The following is a 21,572-nucleotide window of genomic DNA, read 5'->3' as shown; positions in this document are numbered from 1 at the left end:
ATTTCACGCATGAACCGAAATATACAAGTTGTCTATGTACAGGTGATCCTTTTCCCTGAGTCTTGAAAACAAGTGTATCGAATTCCTCCCACCCAAGGCGAGGCGCTCAGCGGATGCGAGTCGTGTGAGTTTCCACCTTTATGACTGTTTGCAGTCTGGAGGTTCGTCTGCTGCTGGTTGCTGAGGTCATAAAGTGCTTTACAACAGCGTCGGTGTTCACATTCGCTCGCTCGCTTAGCGTCCTGTGTGTCATTCTGCAGCTGAACTTGGCCTCAACACATTAGCTTTTACAACCGCCACCTTATTTTGATGGCAGTTGGCACTCTGAGGCGTGTGCTTGTTGTTTGCTCATAAAACAGAGCCGATATGGATTTCCTCTTTGAATGAAGCTGGATGTCTAGTGTTAGTGTATTACTTGTTGAATTGTATTCAGTGAACTCTGGCTGCGGTGTTTTGTTCTGTCATGTTGAGGAATATCATAACTTGTCGATGGCAGTGCCTTTGAAAAAATGGATGAAAATCATAATGGCTCCCAGTAGAGCAGTCACACTGGACATAAACTGGAACGTGGACTTGGGCGTGGCAGACAGTTTCTCCACCTCTTGCTGCCACCAACATCAAGTACATCCTGTGTCATCTGTTGCTCATGGCACTTCTCCGTCTCTCTCTACACTCTTCTGTCACCTCTGACGCTTCACCACCTCACATCTTTTGGTCGGTGAAAGGCTCCATCCATCATGTGAGTTAAAATCCGTCTGCAACAACTGTTAGATCAGTCTGGTGTTTCGTGACTGGATTAAGCCTGGTAGTTGTTTTCAGGTGTGAGCATGAAACCCAGAACAATGGCTGGACTTTTACTTACTGGAATCATTGCCTCCCGCCGCTGATCTGATCTTGATATGGGCTGGAAAATGCCTGCTTCAAGCCCTGGCACTGTTTCTGAGTGAACCTGAAAACAGGTAAGAGGCCAAGGAGGAAAGTGGCTAAACAAATGGCAAATTTATGGCAGGGTTTTCAGTCACACAGCTAGAGTTTCCGTCTCTACCCACTTCTGGCTGTTCAGTGTCCAACTTTCCTCAACACTTGCAATGATTTGATGCCTTCTTCTGATGTCTCTCTCCTAGTCTGGCTGACCATGCGCTTAGAGCAACAGTAAAACCTATGGCCGACCATTGCCTCATTTCCAAAGCTTGTTATAGGACCAAAAGAGCACCGGGTATTAGCTTCTGTTTCACAGCAGCATGTGCTGCTGTCTGAGTAGGGATTTGGAAAGGAAAGAAAAACCTGAAGGTTGCTCTTATATGAGGTGTAAAAGCTTTACAAATCATTAAATGTGTGAATGAAGTGGTATGCAGATCCATTGCAAGTGCGAGACGTGATCCAGCACGAGCCAAAATCACACTGAAAAATATTCCCGTTTTGTCTGGCTGCACTGGTTTCTTGTCCCCTCCTCCTGTCAGTGTAGGATGATATTCCTCTGAAACGATGACAACATGTTCGGTGTGAGTTGAGGCTATTTCATATTTCCATGTTTGTTTATGTGTCTGTGGTTGCGAGTGCAGTGATTCGCGGCAGACGTCTCACACCAACGAGTAAATATCCCTCTTCTGTTTACCTCCTCTCCATCTCTGCTTCCCCTAGACAGTGTGTACAAACTTTCCATGACGTGCACAAATCCCTTGTATTCTGGATGTTTTGATTGATAATGACACACTGTGTTTGAGTGCATCCGCTCGGCCTGTTCAGCTTCAGGACGTAGGTTCTGAATTTGGGACAGCGGTTTGAGGGAATTGCGGATCATCATAAATAGCGCCATGTGGCTTTTCTTTTATTTCCACTGTCTTTCACTATCAGACTGTCGCGCCAATGGATGCATTCTTTATTTCTGGAGCTATTCATTTTATTCTGAAGCAGAACACACAACTAGAACTTGTCTTCACATCTGCTTTTTGCTGTCTGAGATTTATGTGAGCTTTAAGTATTTGCTCCGATTAGTTTGTGACACGATATAAAATAAACTATTTCTCAGAGAGTCACAACATTTAGCAGGGTTCAGAAAATGGGTCATTCAAGGTGAACACCCTAACCCTAACCTTGAAGAAGTAGAAGAAGACTGTTTCTGTCAGTTCTATTTTGAGGTTAACTGAGTGACTCTGAGTTTGTCGCTTTGTGTCCATAGTTAGCAGGAAATGCTAACCCTGCAAGCAGCTATGAGGATGACTGGAGATGCAGCTGTTACTTTTTCTGTAGCTGTAATGATGGCGAGCAGTTGTTGTTGATATACAGTGGAACCTCGGTTCTGGACCACAATCCAGTTCCAGACAGCCATTCGAGAAGCGCTTTGTTCGAAATCTGAATCGATTTTTCCCATTACAATGAATGGAAAAAGAAATAATGCGTTCCAAGCCTTAAAACAGGCTTTTGTAGGAGTGAATGTAGAGTGTCTGCTGCAGGTGCGCTGTTCCTCTATGTGTGTGGCCGCTGCATGTGGGAGGGGTTGCCGAGTGAGTGACGTCTCTCCAGAAGTGAAGAGGTGCCCGGTGCGTGTCCAGCTCTGAATGTGCGCTTCTGTGCAGTTTGGCTGTGACAAAGTCATAAACCAAGTCACTTAGCTCTGTCCCAGACTCGCCTCATCCCTGTCCCAGCTCCAGCCGACAACAGGAGGAGAGCGAGCACCTCCCCTGTGACACTCTACCACGGTCCAGTGCGGAGACAGGAAAGGTTTTACACCGCAATATGAAGAGAAAACAGTCAGTAAATGTAGCTAACGGGAGACGTCTGCATACAGAGGCTGCGTTATACACAATAACAAAGCGCGTCGTAGGTCAACTGATCGGTCCGTGCACGTTATGTTTTATGTATATATTTTTTTATGTATTTGTTTTATGTATTATGTATATCACTGTTGGAATCCCTCATCCAAGCACTGAGGCTGATGCTACTATGACCGCTGTTTACAGGCACTGAATAGTTTGCTGTTGTTCAAGAACAACACGGCAGCCATAGCTGATGAACTGTGATTGGAACTGGCTGTAGCTCATCAAAACTCTTGAAAAGCTACGGAAATAAGCCGCACACGATAACAGACCTTTGGAATGTGCCAAATGAAGAGAGTGTTTATATGTGCAAATGTTCTCAGAAAGAGCTAAACTGCACGTAACTCACTTTGTACATGTATAGCGTTAGCAAAAGAGTTTGCATGTATTTGTTGTGAGTCTGAAAATAGGTGGGTTTGTTGTTTTCTTGTCCAGTTTTTACTCTGTGATAAAGAGTTAGCAACCAATAATATTGGCTCGGTTCATTCTTGCGTGGCTTAATTTGAAAGTATCATGAAGTTACTTCAAGATTTTGTGGCGCTGCCTGAGATTTAAAAAAAAAAAAAAGGTTTGGGCGTGGGAGACTTTTATCATGTTCATTTGGGCAGTGTTTGTTTTCATGATATAGGAAGAGTGTTTCCCAAATGTTATTGTAATAATGGAGGGTGTCCATTAGTGACCTCTCGAATGTCGATGGGGTGGTAAATTTAATCCTTTGAGTCCAACACAAGGCAGTCTGTGTGTGTGTGTGTGTGTGTGTGTGTGTGTGTGTGTGTGTGTGTGTGTGTGTGTGCGTGTGTTCGTCAATCGGTTTGTGTCTGTGTGCAGGACCAGATTAGAATCAAATAAAAAGAGTAAATCTGCAGTGTCAAAGCCGTAGGAGAGAGGAGAGGTTTTTTTCCTCACAATATCGTCATCTTCGCTTCCCTTTTTCCTGGACAGTTGACCCAAATCTTGATGTAATTTTCTGTACTTTCCATCTCCAGACACACAACAGTGCGACCCGCTCGGTCAGTGTGTGTCTTTCATGAAGTGTTTGCAGCTGTATCAGTGGGAATCTCAGCGTGGCACACCTCAGCGGTGTTCTTTTTTTTCCTAAACTCCTGTCCTGAAAATGGACACTATCTCCTCAATAGAGAGCAGAGGAGATTGATGGATGTTTTCCTTTTGGCTTGCAATGTTTTCTTGTGTAAAATGGAATGAACCTTCGCTTCATTTGGACTTCACACCTTGTGGCGTGTGGGGTTTGGTATGTGAGTGTGAATAGGGAAATAGAGATTACAAAAGATAAGGCAGTATTTCAGGGAAATTTGGCTTGTTTCAGCACCAAACACAAAACAAAAACATCTAAAATCTACCGAAACATGTATCTGAAAAATATATATAAATAACTAAATATAATGTAAAGATAATAATAATATATAAAATGTATACTACATAGAGTAACAATATACATAAGGCAGCCACATATTGCAAAATATAGACATTAGGGAAATTATTCAATTATTGCTTAAACAGGAAAAAGAAAGGTGCAGTGACCGATAAGTTTGACAATGATCATTGAGTCCAGTCAGCCTGCTGCTGAAGGTGCTGCCCAGTGCCATCAGTGTCCTGAGAGGGGTGGGACAGGTTCCATCGTGGTCACAGTTGTCCTGCCTCCAAGCTCCTCCCTGAGTCTGAAGAGCAGAGCTGGCCCTCTTCACCAGTCTGTCCAGCCTCTTTCATGATGCCGTAGCTATGACTCAACTCAAAATGGCTCAACCAAATTGTGAAGCAAATTTTTCAACTCATAGGAAGCGGTTAGTTTTTACTAGTGTTGTAGTCGAGACCACATCAACTGAGAACAAGACATTATCTGGACTGGAGAGCATCGAGTCTGAGACAAGACCAAGATATTTTGAGAACAAGACTGAGATGAGACCAAGACAGTATGTAGAAGGAGTCTCAATCTCAAACAGTCCAGTGTCAGCTGAAACAAACAGGACCAGTCTGACTAACAACCGTCTTCAGACTCCTTAGTGGTGTTTGGGTCTCCTCCTGGTTAGATAGGAACAAAGACATGGACCCACTGAGACCAACTAGTGGATCAGTGTGAGACCATTGATAAATATCAAAGAAAAACACGACGAAACTGAACAAAATGACTGAGCCCCTAAAAGTGGTCTTGAGAGCGGTCTCAAGATCAAGAACAAGCTCGAGGACTGCAACGCTAGTTTTTACCCAACTCTTGGAGCCGTCTCTCTAACATTGGGTTGAAGAGTTAAAAAAAGGAGAAAAAACAATATAAAGTGAAATAATGAATACAATAAATAAAATGAGTAAATATCAAATTGTTATTGAACAATTGAAGAAAAAACATAACGTACGTAGCTTGATGCTCTCTCCCAGTTACATTCACTTGTAGCTGAAATTCCAAGTTAATTCATTTTCTGAGGAAGTGGTCACGTTCTTAAATCACACTCAGGTGTGACTCAGGTGTAGATGGTGATCAACGCTGGTGAATTTCAGTCATCATCTTTGTCTCAGCTGCTCACCGGTCCAGCTTGTTCAGGGTGTGTGGAGGTTGGATCACAGAGGGGATTTAAGAAGTTGACATTTCAATCACCAGAATCCCCAATACACACGAGCCGTCGACCTCCAGCCATTTGCTGTGAGGCTGATTCTCTCTGACAGGCTAAATATTTGGCTGCGTCCAGGCACCAAGGTAAATGCACCCCACAAGAATGTTTTTACAGGGCCAGAGAGTGGAAGGGAGGGGATTGGTGGGTGGTAGAGGAGGGTGTTGGGTGGAGATGAACAGAGAGAGCAAAGGAAGGAAAACCTTCAGGTTTATATTGAATCTACTGGTCAGTGCGTGAAGAGCTGTGCATGAACAAGCTATCTGTGTTTATCATTCACTGAGGTCAGTATGGAAGTTCTGTGAAAGGTGTGTGGTGGTCATGATAACACTGATGCCACACTGTGAAATGTATGGTCTTGTCTGAGGAAGTTCATTCAAGAGTTTCTAATAGTTTCTAACAACAACAGCTGATGCTGTTCTGTACAATGTTTGAAAGGATTTTTTTTTAAACTTGTCTGTGAGCCGACTGTAGATATTCGGATATTCTAAACCAACGTCCACCAGGGCTCAGGTCTCCTTAACTAAAATCAACACAAAAAAAGTGCACAAACCCAAACCTATACCACCAAACCTATGCTTTGATCTGAGCAGGCTTCTGAGCAAGTGCACTCAGACTTTGAAAAAGGGTTTTGGATTGCTAGGAGCAACAAAAGGGACCATGTCCACCCACAATACAGAAAGCAAAGGCTGCAATGGTAGAATATGCAGCTAGTTGTCTGAAGAAATATTATTTAGAGAATTTCTTTTTTTATTTGTGCAAGAATTATTGGAATATAGATCAGGCCTGCTGGGGGTAAAACCGATGGGTTTGCCTCCCTCGTGGTCATTTGGAAATGGCAACCATGAATTCTACACCTTTTAAAACCCTAGAAAAGTCATAAAAAATGTCAAAATGTATTTTTGTAATGACCAATGATAAGGAAATAGAGCAAAAATAGATTATCCAGATAAAAAAAAAAAGACAAGTTTAAATCTGTGAGTGACATAACATTCTGAAAACCTCACATATATGGCTACAAGTTGGTAAAGGTTTGGTTTTGTGCACTTTCTTTCTGAGTTTTGATTTTAGTTAAGGAGACATGTGAGGGCTTAAGGAAGCTGGTTTTACAAAGCTGGCACGTACAGGTTGTCCAAATCTGAGCTGTCTAATTCTGAACTGGTTAGTTCAATGAACAGGACAAATTGTGCACATTTAAAAAGCGCTGACTGACTCAATGGGGGTGTCAATTAGAGACAAAGTAAATGTTCCAACAAAAGTGCATCATAGATAGAAACAAACAAGCTAATGTTGAAATGTAGAAAATATGGTTTACTATCATTTAATAACAAGCAAAAGCGCCAAGGCCTCAGCAAACAGACTAAAGAAAGGAATGGATTTGATCACCATTGCTTGCATTGTGAAGAACTTCCCCCAATCCTTGACTGCATCACCCCCCACCCCCCAAAAAACAAAAAAAAGCCACTTCTGTGTAACAGCATCAGGTGTTGAAAGTCTTTAGCGTCTCTTTTGTAAGCTGTCAGGAAGCTCCAAATGTCCAACGCACATAGACATACTCTCTCCTCACTCACCATCTCGCACATGCACAACTTTTACTCCCAATGTCTTCCTTCATTTTCACCTGCTGTGAATGGATCAGTGAGTGTACAATGCCCAAAAGGGTGTCAAATTAATACATAAGCAGCATCGTAACATTGGTTGAAAGTGTGGCTGGACATGATCTGCTCTCTCAGTGCTTTTCTAGTTCTCCAAAGATGTCGGAGGTGGAGCTGGTGTGCCTCGAACTGTTTTCATCATGCTAAACTTCAGAGGAGGTCATATGCATCCGCACACACAGTCATATGCGCTTATCCAAGGAGAAGCGATGTGCACATGCAGATACCACCACGTGTACTCAATCCTAATCTTGTACAGGTGTACACACACTTACATTCTCAAAAACACACATCCATGTAGGGAGGAGGTCATTAGTGACCCAAGGAATGTAGAGGTCACATCTTAAAAGACCTGGCTGATAGAGGGGAGGTATGGGATCAAAGCAGACAGCAAACCAGGGAGGGAGAGATGGATGGAAAAAGCGATATAAGGAGAGGGAGGAAGGGTATGTACAGGATCAAAGGAGAAGGGAAGGGAGGAGTGGAATCATAGGAGGAATATTGGCGTTCAGGGAGAGCTAATCTTCTGGTGGTGAGCTTGTGAGAGCAAGAAGAGAGAATATCGAAGTAAAGTGCAGAGGCAATAAAGATAACTTTGACAGATGTGAGTTGTTTATGTGTCTGTGTGCGAGTCGGGGGCGGGGGGTGTGTGAGTTCTCAGCCAGAAAGTGAAAGCCTGCTTGTGCAGCGGTGAAAGATATATGTGTGCGCGGATGGAAAGAGTGTGTGAGATGACCCACTGAATCAAAGCGGGGCCAGTTTGTGCAGCCGCGATACATATCATCTACTCTGGCTTTTCCACTGCCGCTGATACCACAGTCAAAGATTGGGTCGTCAGTGCGGTTTGTTGGCTGTTATGAGGAGGAATTGTGTGTTGGGCTGTTTTAGACGTATTAGAAAGTAAATATGCGTCAAATAAAAGTTGGGCCTCGGTCGTGACCTTTAAAAGCACTAAAGTCAAACTCAAAACCTGGGGTCAAATCTGGTCTGTTAGGCCATATGATGTCGCCTACACAACCTTTAAATGTGGATATCTACTATCGTACTATAGTTACAAATGAACTTTGGAGGCCATGATGAATTGCCATGTGTATCTTTGTTTCGTTTCCTGGTCTCACCAAACTACTTACTAGCCCGTCTTTGCCAGCTGACAAGAGGGTTCACTCTGTCCATGAGATCAGATAGACAGAAGACGCCGCTCACCTGAAACACAATCACGAGAGCGGCTTTATTAGGTTCGAGTTTAGTTAACTTTAACCATAAATGCATTTTGTATCTTTTATTCAAGATCAAATTTGTTTAAAAGACATGTCAAGATAAAATGATGATGATGAAATACTGATAAGAAATAAAACCATTACATTTTAAAGGGTGTACTCGGTGGATTTGTGGTACATGATCATACATGAATGGTACATTTGGTCTCAAAATAATGTTGACAACAACATGGTTTATCAGCATTAATTTGTGGGACAGTTTTTCAACCAGCAAAATTTGTCCTTGTGACAAACACTAGGTCACTTCCAAGCCGATGTTGATGTCATACCTAAGATCGATGGTCATTGTCCGCTCACTGTTTTCTAGCAATTTATAAGTGTCACTTTAACAGCTTAGTGTGCAGTCACAAAGAACCACGACATGTAAGTCATGGAAACCATAATAGGTCATGGAAGTACTACAGTCAAATATTTCATTGCAGTAAATCTCACTCACTTCAGGACTCACCTCGCTGCGGACCATGTCACATATGAAGCTAGCAGCGGCACACAGCCAGCCAAGGCTCTGCTGGCACGAAGGCGCTATAATGGGGAAACTTGCGTGGTATCAGATGACCAGCCTTTTTTGCAGCACATGAGCCTCAAATATAACATCCAGAGCTGGAGCTACTGGTCAGACAGATCTGTGGCCTGATAGGAACTCTTATTTGGGCTCTTGTGTTGTTTTGTTCTGCAAATTATTATTTCATTTACTGCCTCACTTCTTTTTTTGCTGTATCCACAAAGGTTGTTATCAGTAAAGAGGGTTCAAATACTTTGGATGTATTGTGCCAGTGATAAAACAAAAACATAAAATCACTATTGGCAATAATCTGTAGGCAGGTCACGTGTTCCCACCTCCGAAAAACAGATGGAAAAGAAATGGATTCATGGAAGGTAGGGGAACAGCTTTGAATTTGTGTGTTAATTCTGAGGTGCAGTCAATGGGAAAATTCTAAAACTAAAGTTTAGAATTGTAATGAATTCTGTTTGGACTCAAATTTCAAATAAAAATGGCTTCCACTCTGCTTGGTTTTGGCCCATTGGAGAGTTGCTTGTTCCATCCATTTGGGTGGAAAACTGCTGAACTAGAATGAGGTTTTTGATTGAGGTCATAACTGCGTGGTCATAAATGTTTGTGCCACTTTCAGAAGTCATGATTTCAAGTCCTTCAACAACATGTTTTCTTTTTTTTTTTCTCCTTTGGCTGTGTATTCTTAGACAAAGGGGTCATAGTATGAGTGTTGGCGGCTGATCTCTGTAGTGTTCAGGCTGAGTGAGCCAAGTCATATTTGCTGATAAGGTAGTTTACAACTCATTCAGATTCTTTTTTTCTCTGCTCCTGCTCATTTGCTCTCTCTGATGGTTCTCAGATGCGATCAGTGAGCTTTATTCGCTCCTACCTCTCTGCTGTAGCTGAAGATCCTTATTATGTTTGTTGTTGCGCGTGCAGGGGTGTGGACGTGTGCGTGGGGCACAGAAATAGGGAGTTGTGTTACCCTGATAACATCACAGCACGGAGAGAACAGGGCAGCTTTTCTAAGTCTTCATTTGTACTTGGGTGAGGACCAGGTTTCATGTGCATGTGTTTGTGTGTGGATACGTATATTCACATGTGTTGACACACCATTCTAATAACTTTAATCCAAAAAAGAAAACATGGTGGACATGTTGACAGTTAAGAATGATAGAGCGCTCCATCACATTGTGTTCAAGGATCAGCACTTATAGAATGCTTTGGCTATCATTTTACTTGATATTGCAACTTGCACTTCTTGTTGTCATCAGCTTGTTTTGGATTATTGAAATTAGCCGGTGGTAGGAACCATCTGCAAAACTGGCTTTCAGCATTGTGTTCCCATTTTGTAACAAAAGTTCAGATTTCTCCCCTTGAGCGTTTGACATTTGTAGTTTTGCTGTGACATTTGTCAATAAATGTCACCTGAAACTTGTCGCCATGGACGCAAGCAAACCACAGATGATGTGTCACAGTTTCCAAGTCGTCTGCTCTTTAGAGACAACATGACATTCCTTGGCATCTTGTCGTGGTGCGCGTTATATACTAGACCGCTGAACTCTTCCAATGTGGGAAGATCCTGGAGTGATGGTGTTTGTTCTGTGTGCACACGCCCACTCCACTCCATCCCAACAAGAGGCAGCATTTCCATCACAATGGACAATTATTGACTTTCATCGGCTCCACTCGCTTTGATATAAGAAAAGGGTGTGTCCGTGTGTGTGTTTAAGCTTGTCTATCCTAGTGAGGACCAATTTTGGGGAAAACACCTCCTTGTGGGGCCCTGATGCCTTCGTGGGGCCTTTTTATCGGACCCCACCTCAATTTGTGGATGAAGTCCTCAAGACAACAAGGTCATTATCATTGAGTTTCAGTTTGGTTCAGAGTCCTGGTTAAGTTTAGTTATTTGTTTGGGATGGTTAGGTTTAGGGGGGCAGGCTGGGGAAAGGGTTACGGCAATGAGCAGACCCCACAAAGATGGTGCGACAAACCTGTGTGCGTAGTGGAGAGGGCAGCAGTGAAGGCGAAGATGATGAAAGCAGCCGAATGAGAAAGTGCAGACAGAAGACTTTGAAGATGAAAACATTTCCTTTTGGTCCGTGCACAAGTGTTGTCTGTGTCGTCACTAACTTGCTTACATTTTTTGTTTCTATCTGCTGCTTTCGAAACATTGCCCCCCGCCCCATTTTAACCCCTTTCTTTTCAACTGGCAATGACTGATCCTCCCTGTTCCCCCTCTTTTCTCCATCCTTTTCCCTTCACAGCCATAATTTAAGGGGCTGAAAGGCACAGCGAGTAGAGAATGAGTAGAAGAGAGCGCTGAGAAAAAGGGAAGACCGTGCAGATGAGGGCCTTCCTTCACGGACGTGGCACAGATGTGAGGGTGTTTTTTTTTTTTTTTGTGAACCAGTAGGGGAGGGGCGGCGATAGGCTAATTTGAGTGGCATAAAGACGGGGCCCTTTTCATATGCAGAACATCACTTTGATGCGCGGCCGATGAAAGCTGAAGGGAGCGCAAAAGGAAAGGAGAAGAGAGGGTGACGGAGGGGTCCTTTGTCCCTTGACAAGAAGGCATCTGCTCCACGCTGCCCTCCTCTTCTTGGCTATGCCCCGACTCCCACAATGGCTCAACTGACAGTGTCACTGGATCAGCGTTGAGGACTGATCATTGGTTTGAAGCAGTTCAGTTCCGCACGTCAGCAAAGAGTTCGAGTTGATCTGAAAGTAAACAAGCTGTATCGTGTAAATATGGACGCGTACGTCTACACGGTCTGTGCGTGATCACTGGAGACCCGTGTGCTGGGCTTTGCCTCCGTCTTCTTTAATCTGTCAGACTCAGTCATACTGTGTACAGACTCCAGGAGGTGTTGTGTGTTCTCACTTTGTGTGTGTCTTTGCGGCACTGATCATAGGCGACAGGCTCACCGGGGTCCCCTCGCCAAACACTGCCGGATTTCACGCTCGCACAAAAGCAAAATCTCTGCAGTAGAGCGTAGAGACTTTGGCAGAGGACAGTAAAACTGTCTCCTCGCCCTCCAGTGCCGTACAATTTATCTACTTACGAAGGAGTCTTTGTTAGTGGTAAGTCATTTTCATGCAACTTTATCAAAAGCAGACCATCGTCACGAACCAAGGGCCATATACCTCTGATGTGAAGAACAAGCTGCTGTTCATAAATCATGTGAGGTTTCTTGAAGCAGCTTTGTGGACCATTAATCATCATCTTGTTTTAGGTGATATTTGCACTGAACCAGACGCTGCTGCAGCAGGAGTCATTAAGAGCAGGAAGTCTACAGGTCCCATACACCACTGAAGACCTCATCAGGCACTACAACTGCGGAGACCTTAACTCCATCATCTTCAACCATGACACTTCCCAGGTCTGTCTGCGATCCATTCTCCTTGACCTCTTCAACAGCCCCCCTGAATATTTCACCTCATTCTCCACCGTCTTCAATCCAGGTCCCAAACTTTAATAATGTGACATTGCCACCCAGCGAGCAGGTGACTGCACAGGAAATCGATAGCTACTTTCGGCAAGAGCTCATCTACAAGAGGAACGAGCGGATGGGGAAGAGGGTCAAGGCTCTCCTGGAGGAACATCCGGACAAGAGCTTCTTCTTTGCATTTGGTGCAGGTAGGAGTCGCTCTTTTTGAGTTGAGATCTTGCTAGCAAACCTGGGCAACAGACTAGTGAACTGTCTATCGCTAGGATTTTGAAACAAGGTGTCCAAAGCCCCACCCCAGCTCATAACTCCACCTCCATCCCAGTGCCCTCCGGACTTAACAACTTCCTTTGTAAAAAACAAGCTGTAGACATCTATTTGTTCCAGAATAACAAAAAAAAAAATCTGAGTCCAATAAGAAACGTTTTCAGATGCAGGGGTCTTCGAGGGCAACTGTTTTACTCAGTTGAGCCTGTTAAATTAACAAAAACCAAACATCTTTGTATAATGATTCTTTCCCTTACTACAAGCTAAATGTCTACAGTTTTGTTCATGTTCATTTATATATATTTATGCAAGATAAGCAACAGTTGTATCAGCTGTTTATCTGTTTTGTAAATGTTCACACATTTAAATATTCATTTATTCAAACCAAATATAAATGTGGCCTCACATGAATTTTAATCCCTGTTAAAGCATTTTGCTCGCATTCGGTAAGTGCTGTGTGCCATGCAGTGAACTGCAACGCTCCCCAGCGCAGCTCTCTGCACAGCACTGGGGGGCGTAGTGCAAAAAAGACTTAAACGATTGTTTAAAGTTTGTAACTTATCTGCAGTTTCCTCCTGTCATCAGCGTCAAACATCCCATCAATCACGTGTGATTGACCATGTGTGGCGACTTGCGAGACGTGAATAACCGCAAGATTTCACTAGTAAACAAATATGGCACCCGTGATGGCCGAGCTACGATTGCAAAAGTGTAAAAAAATATCCAAATTTCGAACATATTTAAATTACCGGGCGGAAAACTTTCTTGGAAACTAGCGTGATAACACTACCAGTTGGTACAATCCTGCTATGGATACAAGAGGGTGTCCATTTTTTCATGTCCTCCGGACGCCCAGACGCCCTCGTGGCTGAAAGTCTGCTGGTGGACCCAAATGACCAGAGGTCTTGACTTGAGCTCAGACCAAATGTCGGATGCTGAAAAACTAGATGTTCAATACGCGTAGTCAAGAACATGACATGAGAAAAAGAAAAGTCTGTTGCCCACTGGCAGGAAACAGCTGAGGAAAAGCAGACACACACACATGCAAGTACACAGAGATAGACACACGCACACCTGAACAAGGCACACATTTCATGATAAATCCCAGTGGAGCTACTTTTACAAGCGCTTGGTCTGAAAAGGTGTGTAGCTTGGAGCGTGGGTGAGAAAGTGTGGGCTTCAGTCCGTGCATGTGTGTGCCGGCGTGGGCGCGAGAGGGAGAGCTGGCGAGTGAAAGTGATCCGACCAATCAGTCCTGGATTGCGAGTCGCAGGCATACAAAGGGCAGATTAGGCCGGTGTGTTTTCAAAGCGGCGCACGCATCCGCGCTCACACATCTTGACTCACACACATGCAGGCTCATGACAGACATGGGTAAATGTGTCCTTAATTATCCCTCTCGGGGTCAAAGGAGACACATTCACACACACACACACACGCACACACACGCATGGACTCACTCTACAATGCGGTCATTATGCAGACTCCACTTCCCCTTTGTGGGGTTGCACATATCAGTGACCATCTTGTGTCTCAGTACATGTACGAGAAAAGGACATGCTGACATTTGACACGTGTTTGTATGAATGTCTTTGTATCAACGCTCCTCACAACCGTCCTGGCTGCACAACTCTGTATGACAATAAGATGCCGATAGATTGCAGAGGAATGATGCAAACACAAGTTGACAAATCTGTCAATATATTGGACTGTCAGTCGATTAAAAATTAATCGCAATTAATCGCACTGAAGCCGTAGCGAACTCATGATTAATCGCAAATGAATCAAAGCCATTGAAGTCATTTACTAGACGGTAATTATGTATTTGCGTTAGAAATGTAGTTGTTTAAAGACTATATTGGAAATATAGTTTATATTGGTGACACACCGCAGCTGCAGTTCTGTGTCAGCGACAAGTAAATGAAATAGGTGGCCACGCACTGGATCAATCGAGGAAGCAGATCATTTTTTTCCTCATCAAAATTTGATTTATTGCCTTGTGATAGACTTATGTGGTGCCAGCCTATAAACCTGTGTTGTGCAGTATGGATGGGCCATAACCTATCGTACACGATATGCTGCTAAACACAATCTCTACGATGACAATTCTGCATCTCACGATAAATTCGATAAACACGCGGCGCACTCACTGCATTAGACTTGTGTACATGAACATGATGAGACTGTGATGGTGCGTCGCGCTCTCCAGCTCCGTGGTGTTTGACAGCTGTGGAGAGTGTGGTGCACTTTGATTCACGATCGTAGTTTTTAACTTATTTTTGATAGAGGGGACCTTCGATAATTACATTGGTTGACTCTGAGTCTCTGGATTTGTGTTTATTTTATTAGATCCTCATAGGTTTCCTGACGCGGTTGTCTGCCTTGGTTCACATCAACACATGCAGGTTTCCCGCTGTGCTGGCGCCTCGGCGAAACACCGTGGTGAAAATAGTTGAATATTGGATGGGCCTCCTCTATGGACCTCTATTGGTGGTGGCATCCTCTTCTACGTCCCCATTAGGGTTCACTGATCGCGGACACACTCTCACAGGCAGCTCTAATGCTACAAACCAGCATAAGCTAGGGACCATCCACAAATTCTAAAGCGGTCAAAGTGTTTGCGAAATCTTCAATAAGGAAAACAGCCATTTTAGGAGAGAGAATTGTGAAAAGGTTTTTCATCAATTTTAACCCCTAAATAAATCTGTCAGAGCAGTCTGTCAGACATACCTGGGTTGGACCAGGGACGTGAAACATTGAATTTCTCATCTTTTCTCATCTCATCTCAGTTAACTATTATATTGAAACATAAACAAATAATGATGTTGGAGACAAAACATTTTCAAGAGAGACTCTAATGTCTAATGTCGCTATCGCCAAAATTACGACATTTATCGCGATAACTTTTTTGTCCATATTGCCCATCCCTATTGTGCAGAGATCCGCCCCTGGCAGAACCTTAAGGACTGACACCATTTCACAAGGACATTAATGATGTTATCCATCATACCTCCTTGTCAAATTCAGTGTTCGAGTTCCATGAGTCAAATTCCATGTAACATTGCAGAGTCAAATCACAATGTGTTACATCTATAATTTGGTCATCACAGGGTAATTTGACCATACCACCTCTGAGTCAGTGTCGTAACACAAGTGACGCTGCTTCTATGATCCAGTGGGCCACATAAAATGAAAATACCTTGACTTCGCATTCGCACTCACAAGGAGTCAGATGGCGGCTCTTGTCAAGTGACCATTCCATCCTGTGTTGACTGAGGCCATTGACTTGTCGTGTTAAAAAAAAGACAGAGGTTGTCACAGTGACTTCGACGGCACGGTCAGTAACAAGGGCAGTCACATAAGGGGCCACATATACCAAGCGTAGAGTACCTTGTGTTGTTTTTTGGTGCCTTGGGAGTGAGAATGGGTTGGATGTGTCCTACCAAATAGAGCATTAATTGTGCTCCAGCATACATTTATTAAATGTTACCAAACTTTCTTTTCAGTTAAAAAGTAATTTGACGTCCGCTTGCCTCAGAAACTACAAGCCTCACTGTGCCAAAATATGAGAAGCACAAGTTTCCAATTTCCCACATTAGAAGTTTAACAAACATGTGTAACCTGAAATTATTCTGGCTCAACTTGTGCTTTAATGTGATTTACAAGAATTAGTAACCACATTCATGTATCTCATTCCCACATATAATGATTCCATCAGTCTGCCAGTCATCAGCAGATTCCTCCCTCAACTATGTGGAAAATGTTTGAGGGTTCTGTCTCTTGCTAGGACAAATAAATAACAGTTTATTATAGACATTTTACTGTCAAATTACCTTTTATGCTGCTGGGGCTACGCATTTGGAAGCTCTGTTTCACCATTTATTGAAACCTCATGTCTCCGTGTTTGTTTGTCTGGACCGATGATACAAAGTATGAAATATAGCAGACAAATGACTATTTTCTTCTCTGCTTCTGTGAAAACCAGGCTACAGTGTTTCTGTTTTAGATGAAAATGTGTGTTCACTTATGCTTTCTCGGACGGAGACCAAAGGGGTTCTGGTCCAGTTTCTAACTTTTATTCATTGTTGTATTAACCCTCTTTTCTGAAACGTGAATATACTACTTTAATATGCATATGAAAATAATACATTGTTTTTATTAGACTATTTTTTTACTTTTTTATTATATCGCCGCTTCTTTGATAAATTTTGTTACCTAAATGTTTAAATTTAAAGGAGAGGATTATCACTCCTAACGTGTCGATTACCAACTATTTCCAAGTGGAATTCTGTGTCCTAGAGTGTTGAAACCTCACGCTGCAGTGGAAATATTTGACTCAATTGAAACTCCTGTATGTCAACATGCAACACGTTGGATGCTTCCAGAGTCAGCATTGGATGCATAAGTCCACTTGAATGAATGTCTATATTGATCCCCTGATAGACAGCAATTGTGTTACAAGTTATATTGTTAAATTCGTGAACAGCCTTGTTGTTATTTTATTTTATTATTATTATTTTTTAAATTAAATTAAATTTAATTTAATTTTTGACTGCACTTTATTCCAAAACACTTTCCTAGTTAGTGGGCTCCCCACTGACCATGGCAATAAATTTGATTCTGATTCTGATTCTGACTCTGATTCTGATTATATGACATCTGTTTAACTTTTATATGACATGGCTGAAAATCGTCACGATTCACTGCAACATTTCATAGATAGTTTCAGGCCTTAGCTCCTTTCCACTTCTATTTTATCAGCTACTATTGAAGGCTTTCTTCATTCAAAGACACAATTTGTCGAGTGACAAAAAAAAAAATCATGTTTTGCTTCACTGTTAGTTGTTTAGCACTCAAACGCAACAGAACACAACTCAGAGAGTGCAGACCTCCGCTCCCCCCCACGTTTTACTTTCATTAGATGAAGTTTTTGTCATTTGAAGCATCATTGATGCCACCAGCATTCAACCTCAGTTGAGCTTGATGGGACCGCAGGCGGCACAAGTATTCCAGAACTCGCTTGTGCTACCTGGACCCAAAGAGTCTCTTGGAATCATCCACTCTTTGTCTGTATTATCAATGTTTCCTGAAAATCCTCATTGAAATCCGGTCATTACTGTACATTTGGACAGTATTATTAAATATATCCGAGTGTGACACTTAAAATATAAATGTTATGAAACACGGTGAAGTGCCTGACTTGTGCTTTGCGACCATATATTTCGCTGGAGTGTAAGTAAATACCTGCCAGAGTCATGTGTTTTCCCCTCTGCTCGCCCAAAATGCAGAGCCATCACTCATCGTAAATGATGATGTTGAAATGGTGACATATAGGCGGACAGACATGTGGAAACAGTTATTGCTCTGCTCCAAAGGTACAGTAATTCAATCCATGTATACAATTTGAACCCTGCCTTCGCTTCGTAATCTCTGCCATACGCTGGCACCACTGCCTCTAATAGAAGGATGTGTTTACATATTGCTGAAGGCAGAACGCTCATTTCTCATACAAATTCCTCTTTTCTTTTCCACGGACGCTGCCATGTTCGAAAATTCAGACCCAAGTTGCTTAGCGCATCATGGCTCTTCCCCAGATCCACTCCGTAACCACAAATTTCAATATTTGTGGCCATGTAATCGCCAGCGCGACTGACAGGCTGTGACGCTGCTGTACTTTTCACAGACAATTGATGTTAGCCGTTGGATATTTTAACATTGAGGTTTTCTAGGGGCCACAGTAAAGCGAATACCGGTGAGCAAGTCAGCTGTTTAAAGTCGCGACCATTGAATGGATCGGCTTGTGAGGTCGACGTGAACTCATAACTCAAGGTCCAGCTGCGTGGCTTGTCAGTGCGCGGCTCGCTTTCTGGTCTGGAGCCGAGAAATATGGTCACTTAATACTCTGCGCTTATTGAACGCACCGTGTGCTGACAAGTCACTCTGCTAAATATGTGTTGAATGTGGTATTTTGCTACCTTGGTCAATTCTGTCGGGTAGTGGTCCTGAAAAAACATTTGCAAGACAGTGATTGAAATTTGAAGGTGTCCCACAACTGTATCAGCACATGCTTTATGACAACATTGAATGAAAATAATCGTTTTTCACCCAACGCTGCACAAAACACCTTCTATTTGTTTAAAAAAAATCATTCACATAGTTGTTGGAGATAGTGACCTTTGACAGCAATCCGGTGGCCAGACGACCGGTCAGAATCTGTTTTCAAACACCGTCTTTTTTAACAGCCAGATGGTGTGAAAGTCAAAAACGTAGCACTTTCTTACAGCAGCCTCATAAACAGTCCGTTTACAACTGTTTGGGGCCGCCGCTGACATGAGTGCACACATGTCGTGCTACGCTGTTAAAAGCCAGAGCGGACCTACCACACGCTCGGAGCTGTCAGTCTGGAGGAAAACATCTGCCGAACATGGCTTTGAGACGCAGTACATCCGAAACCATTTTGCCCTCATGCGTTCTGGTGCAAAGCCTAAGTTTGCACTTAATCCATTTCACTGTTATTTGGGAGCAAATAATGTTAAGACCAGAAAGTTTTACAGCTTATTGGCTTCTTTTGAAGTGGCACAAAAAGCTTTGGACCTTCGCCAGTATCACAGAATGAGATCAAACTTTCACAATTGTTTGTTTTCTCTTCATCATATGGTTCAACTCAGTTATCATTTACTATAGCACTCTATAAGGAAATATATTGGTGTTGTTCATTAAACTTCAGTTTTGTATCTAGTATTTTTTTTTTTCAGTTTCAAAGTTAAATTATTTTTAAAGTTTTCTGCTATCATTTGGTCACTATCCATAAGATTCTATCCATACTGAGTGGCGTTTATTGTAACCAGTTAATATAACAACCACATTGCATAATATTTCTCTGAATTCTGGAAGACAAAAGTTTTGTTCAGAACAGAACAGAAAAAGGCGTTTTATATCAGTCGTCAGCGTATGTCGTGTCCCTTGGTTCTTCCTTGTTACACATCAAAGTGGTCCCCTCATTGAAGTCGTGTTGCCAGTTGCGCTCCTGGAGTGATACTTTACAGCCAGTCTGAACCTTTATCAGCGAGATAAAACCACCTCTTCATCACCACCATGAGCATAAACTTTCACAGCTTGTTAATGGCAGGAATCCGGCTTCAGCGATTGTTTGTACGAACATTTTTAAGCCACAACTTTGGACCGGGCCTTTCCAGGCGCACTTGCGTACTTATTATTTTTAATTTAATTTAATTTTTTAAATGTAATTACATAGTCTTATTATCAATTTATCATGGATTGTCGCATCATTTTTTATTTTGGTCTGAAGAACTGCATTTTTCGATCACAGTTTCAATGGATGGGCTGCTCCTGAACTGAATTAATAGAACAAGTAACATGACGAAATGTCGGAGCAGAACACAGAAACACCTGTGAGTGATGATAGAGAAAGTTGAATTACAACTAGGGCTGGAACTAACAGATTATTCCCAAAATGTTGACATTTCTTTTTTTATCAAATGTTTATCAGGACCCCTATGACTTACAAGACCCAAAGTTAATATACTGTCAACAATGTTGTTTAACATTCAGAATGCTCAAAAACCGGCTTGAAACACAACATTGCAAACTGCTCCTTACAAAGCAGAACACAATGATGTCAGTCGATCCAAACATTACGCTGCTTGAATCCGACAACTTTAGCAAACGCGGCCCAGAGTGGGAACCTCTGACGGAGATGGCAGCTTCACTGTGTAAATACGGCGTGAGACTCAGGGTAACTGAGTTCACATTGACAATGACTGCAAAGCCTCTTGGAAAGAACCATCAAGCATGACTTCAAGACTAACTTGGCACTCAAACATCCGTCTCTCTTACATCTCTGGTCGCGTCACTAATGCTCTGCTTCCTGATCTCCGTACCACGGCAGGGATGCAAGGTCATTTAAAAAGCTCGCACAGAGAAGCGCTTTGCCAAAAAACTAGTGGAGGGACTTTAACAATTAATTACGATTCATTAATTACAACATTATTACAATTAATTCATTATCAACAAAATGTAATTTAAGTTAATTTAATTTACAAAAAATACAAGTTAAAATATTTAATTTAATTTAATTTAATTTAAAAAAAGTTTCCAATACTCTGAATGTACTTGAAATTTAAGTTTAAGTGAATTTAATTGACAAAAAAACGAGTTAAAAATTTTAATTTAATTTAATTTAATTTAAAACTTTTTCCACTACTCTGAATGTATTGTAATTCTCATACAAATATTTTCAAGACATTAATCTAGAGCTTTTCATTTAAATATAAAATGATGTGATATAATGTGATATAAAAACTTGAATATAGCCACCATTGTGATTTATTGTGATATTGTCAAACTGATGCAAAATAAACAATAAATACCCAATAATAGAAGAACAAATGGAAAAGGATTTGGCGTGAATAATTAAAAAAAGTGGAGTATGTTATTAATAATAATAGCAAACACTGAATAGCGGCAGAAGCCAAATAAGTGACTAATCCTTCAAATTATTCCTGGATCCAGATGTAACCATCTCTCTCGTGGCTGTACAGTTAAGAGGAATCAACTGTAATTTTGACATCACACGCATGAGGACCATCATCATGCCTGGATCTCCATTACTCACAGGTTGCTCACAGGTTGCTCACAGACAGCTTGTAAAGCACATTAGCCTGCGGAAGACGTCAGACGTGCCTGCGCTGCATCATCCTGCCTGTCTCTGTCTCTTCTTAAAGGGGAGGATAAAGCTGTCACTCTGCGAATGACCTACTGTCTCTCAAGCTGCTGACTGAAAACCAACTAAACATATACATTTTGTTGCACTCAGCGGGTCAAAGGCCCGTGTACTTGAAAGACGTATTTCATGCGGCCCACACGACTCTCCCAGTCGCCGCAGCCGATGCTTGTCACAACAGCTTTTGGTGATTTATTTAAAGAGTTGAACTCTTCACCCCTGACCTCTGTCAAACCCTGCAGGACTTCCTCGTG

The 21,572-nt window shown here is 42.3% G+C and overlaps 1 protein-coding gene across 1 annotated transcript in view; it reads left to right on the top strand.

Moving 5' to 3' along the window:
• Window positions 1-21,572, top strand: part of trabd2a (TraB domain containing 2A) — a 48,588-nt gene that overhangs the window by 12,568 nt on the left and 14,448 nt on the right. The window contains exons 3-4 of the mRNA XM_053887801.1: window positions 12,096-12,242; window positions 12,325-12,499. Of these exons, the coding sequence (XP_053743776.1) occupies window positions 12,096-12,242; window positions 12,325-12,499 (322 nt within the window). The remainder of the gene's footprint in view (window positions 1-12,095; window positions 12,243-12,324; window positions 12,500-21,572) is intronic.

This window comes from Synchiropus splendidus, chromosome 1 (genome assembly GCF_027744825.2).
Source record: "Synchiropus splendidus isolate RoL2022-P1 chromosome 1, RoL_Sspl_1.0, whole genome shotgun sequence".
NCBI lineage: Eukaryota > Metazoa > Chordata > Actinopteri > Syngnathiformes > Callionymidae > Synchiropus > Synchiropus splendidus.
Note: the sequence above shows the minus strand (reverse complement) of the source record. Positions and strands in the feature narration are given on the sequence as shown.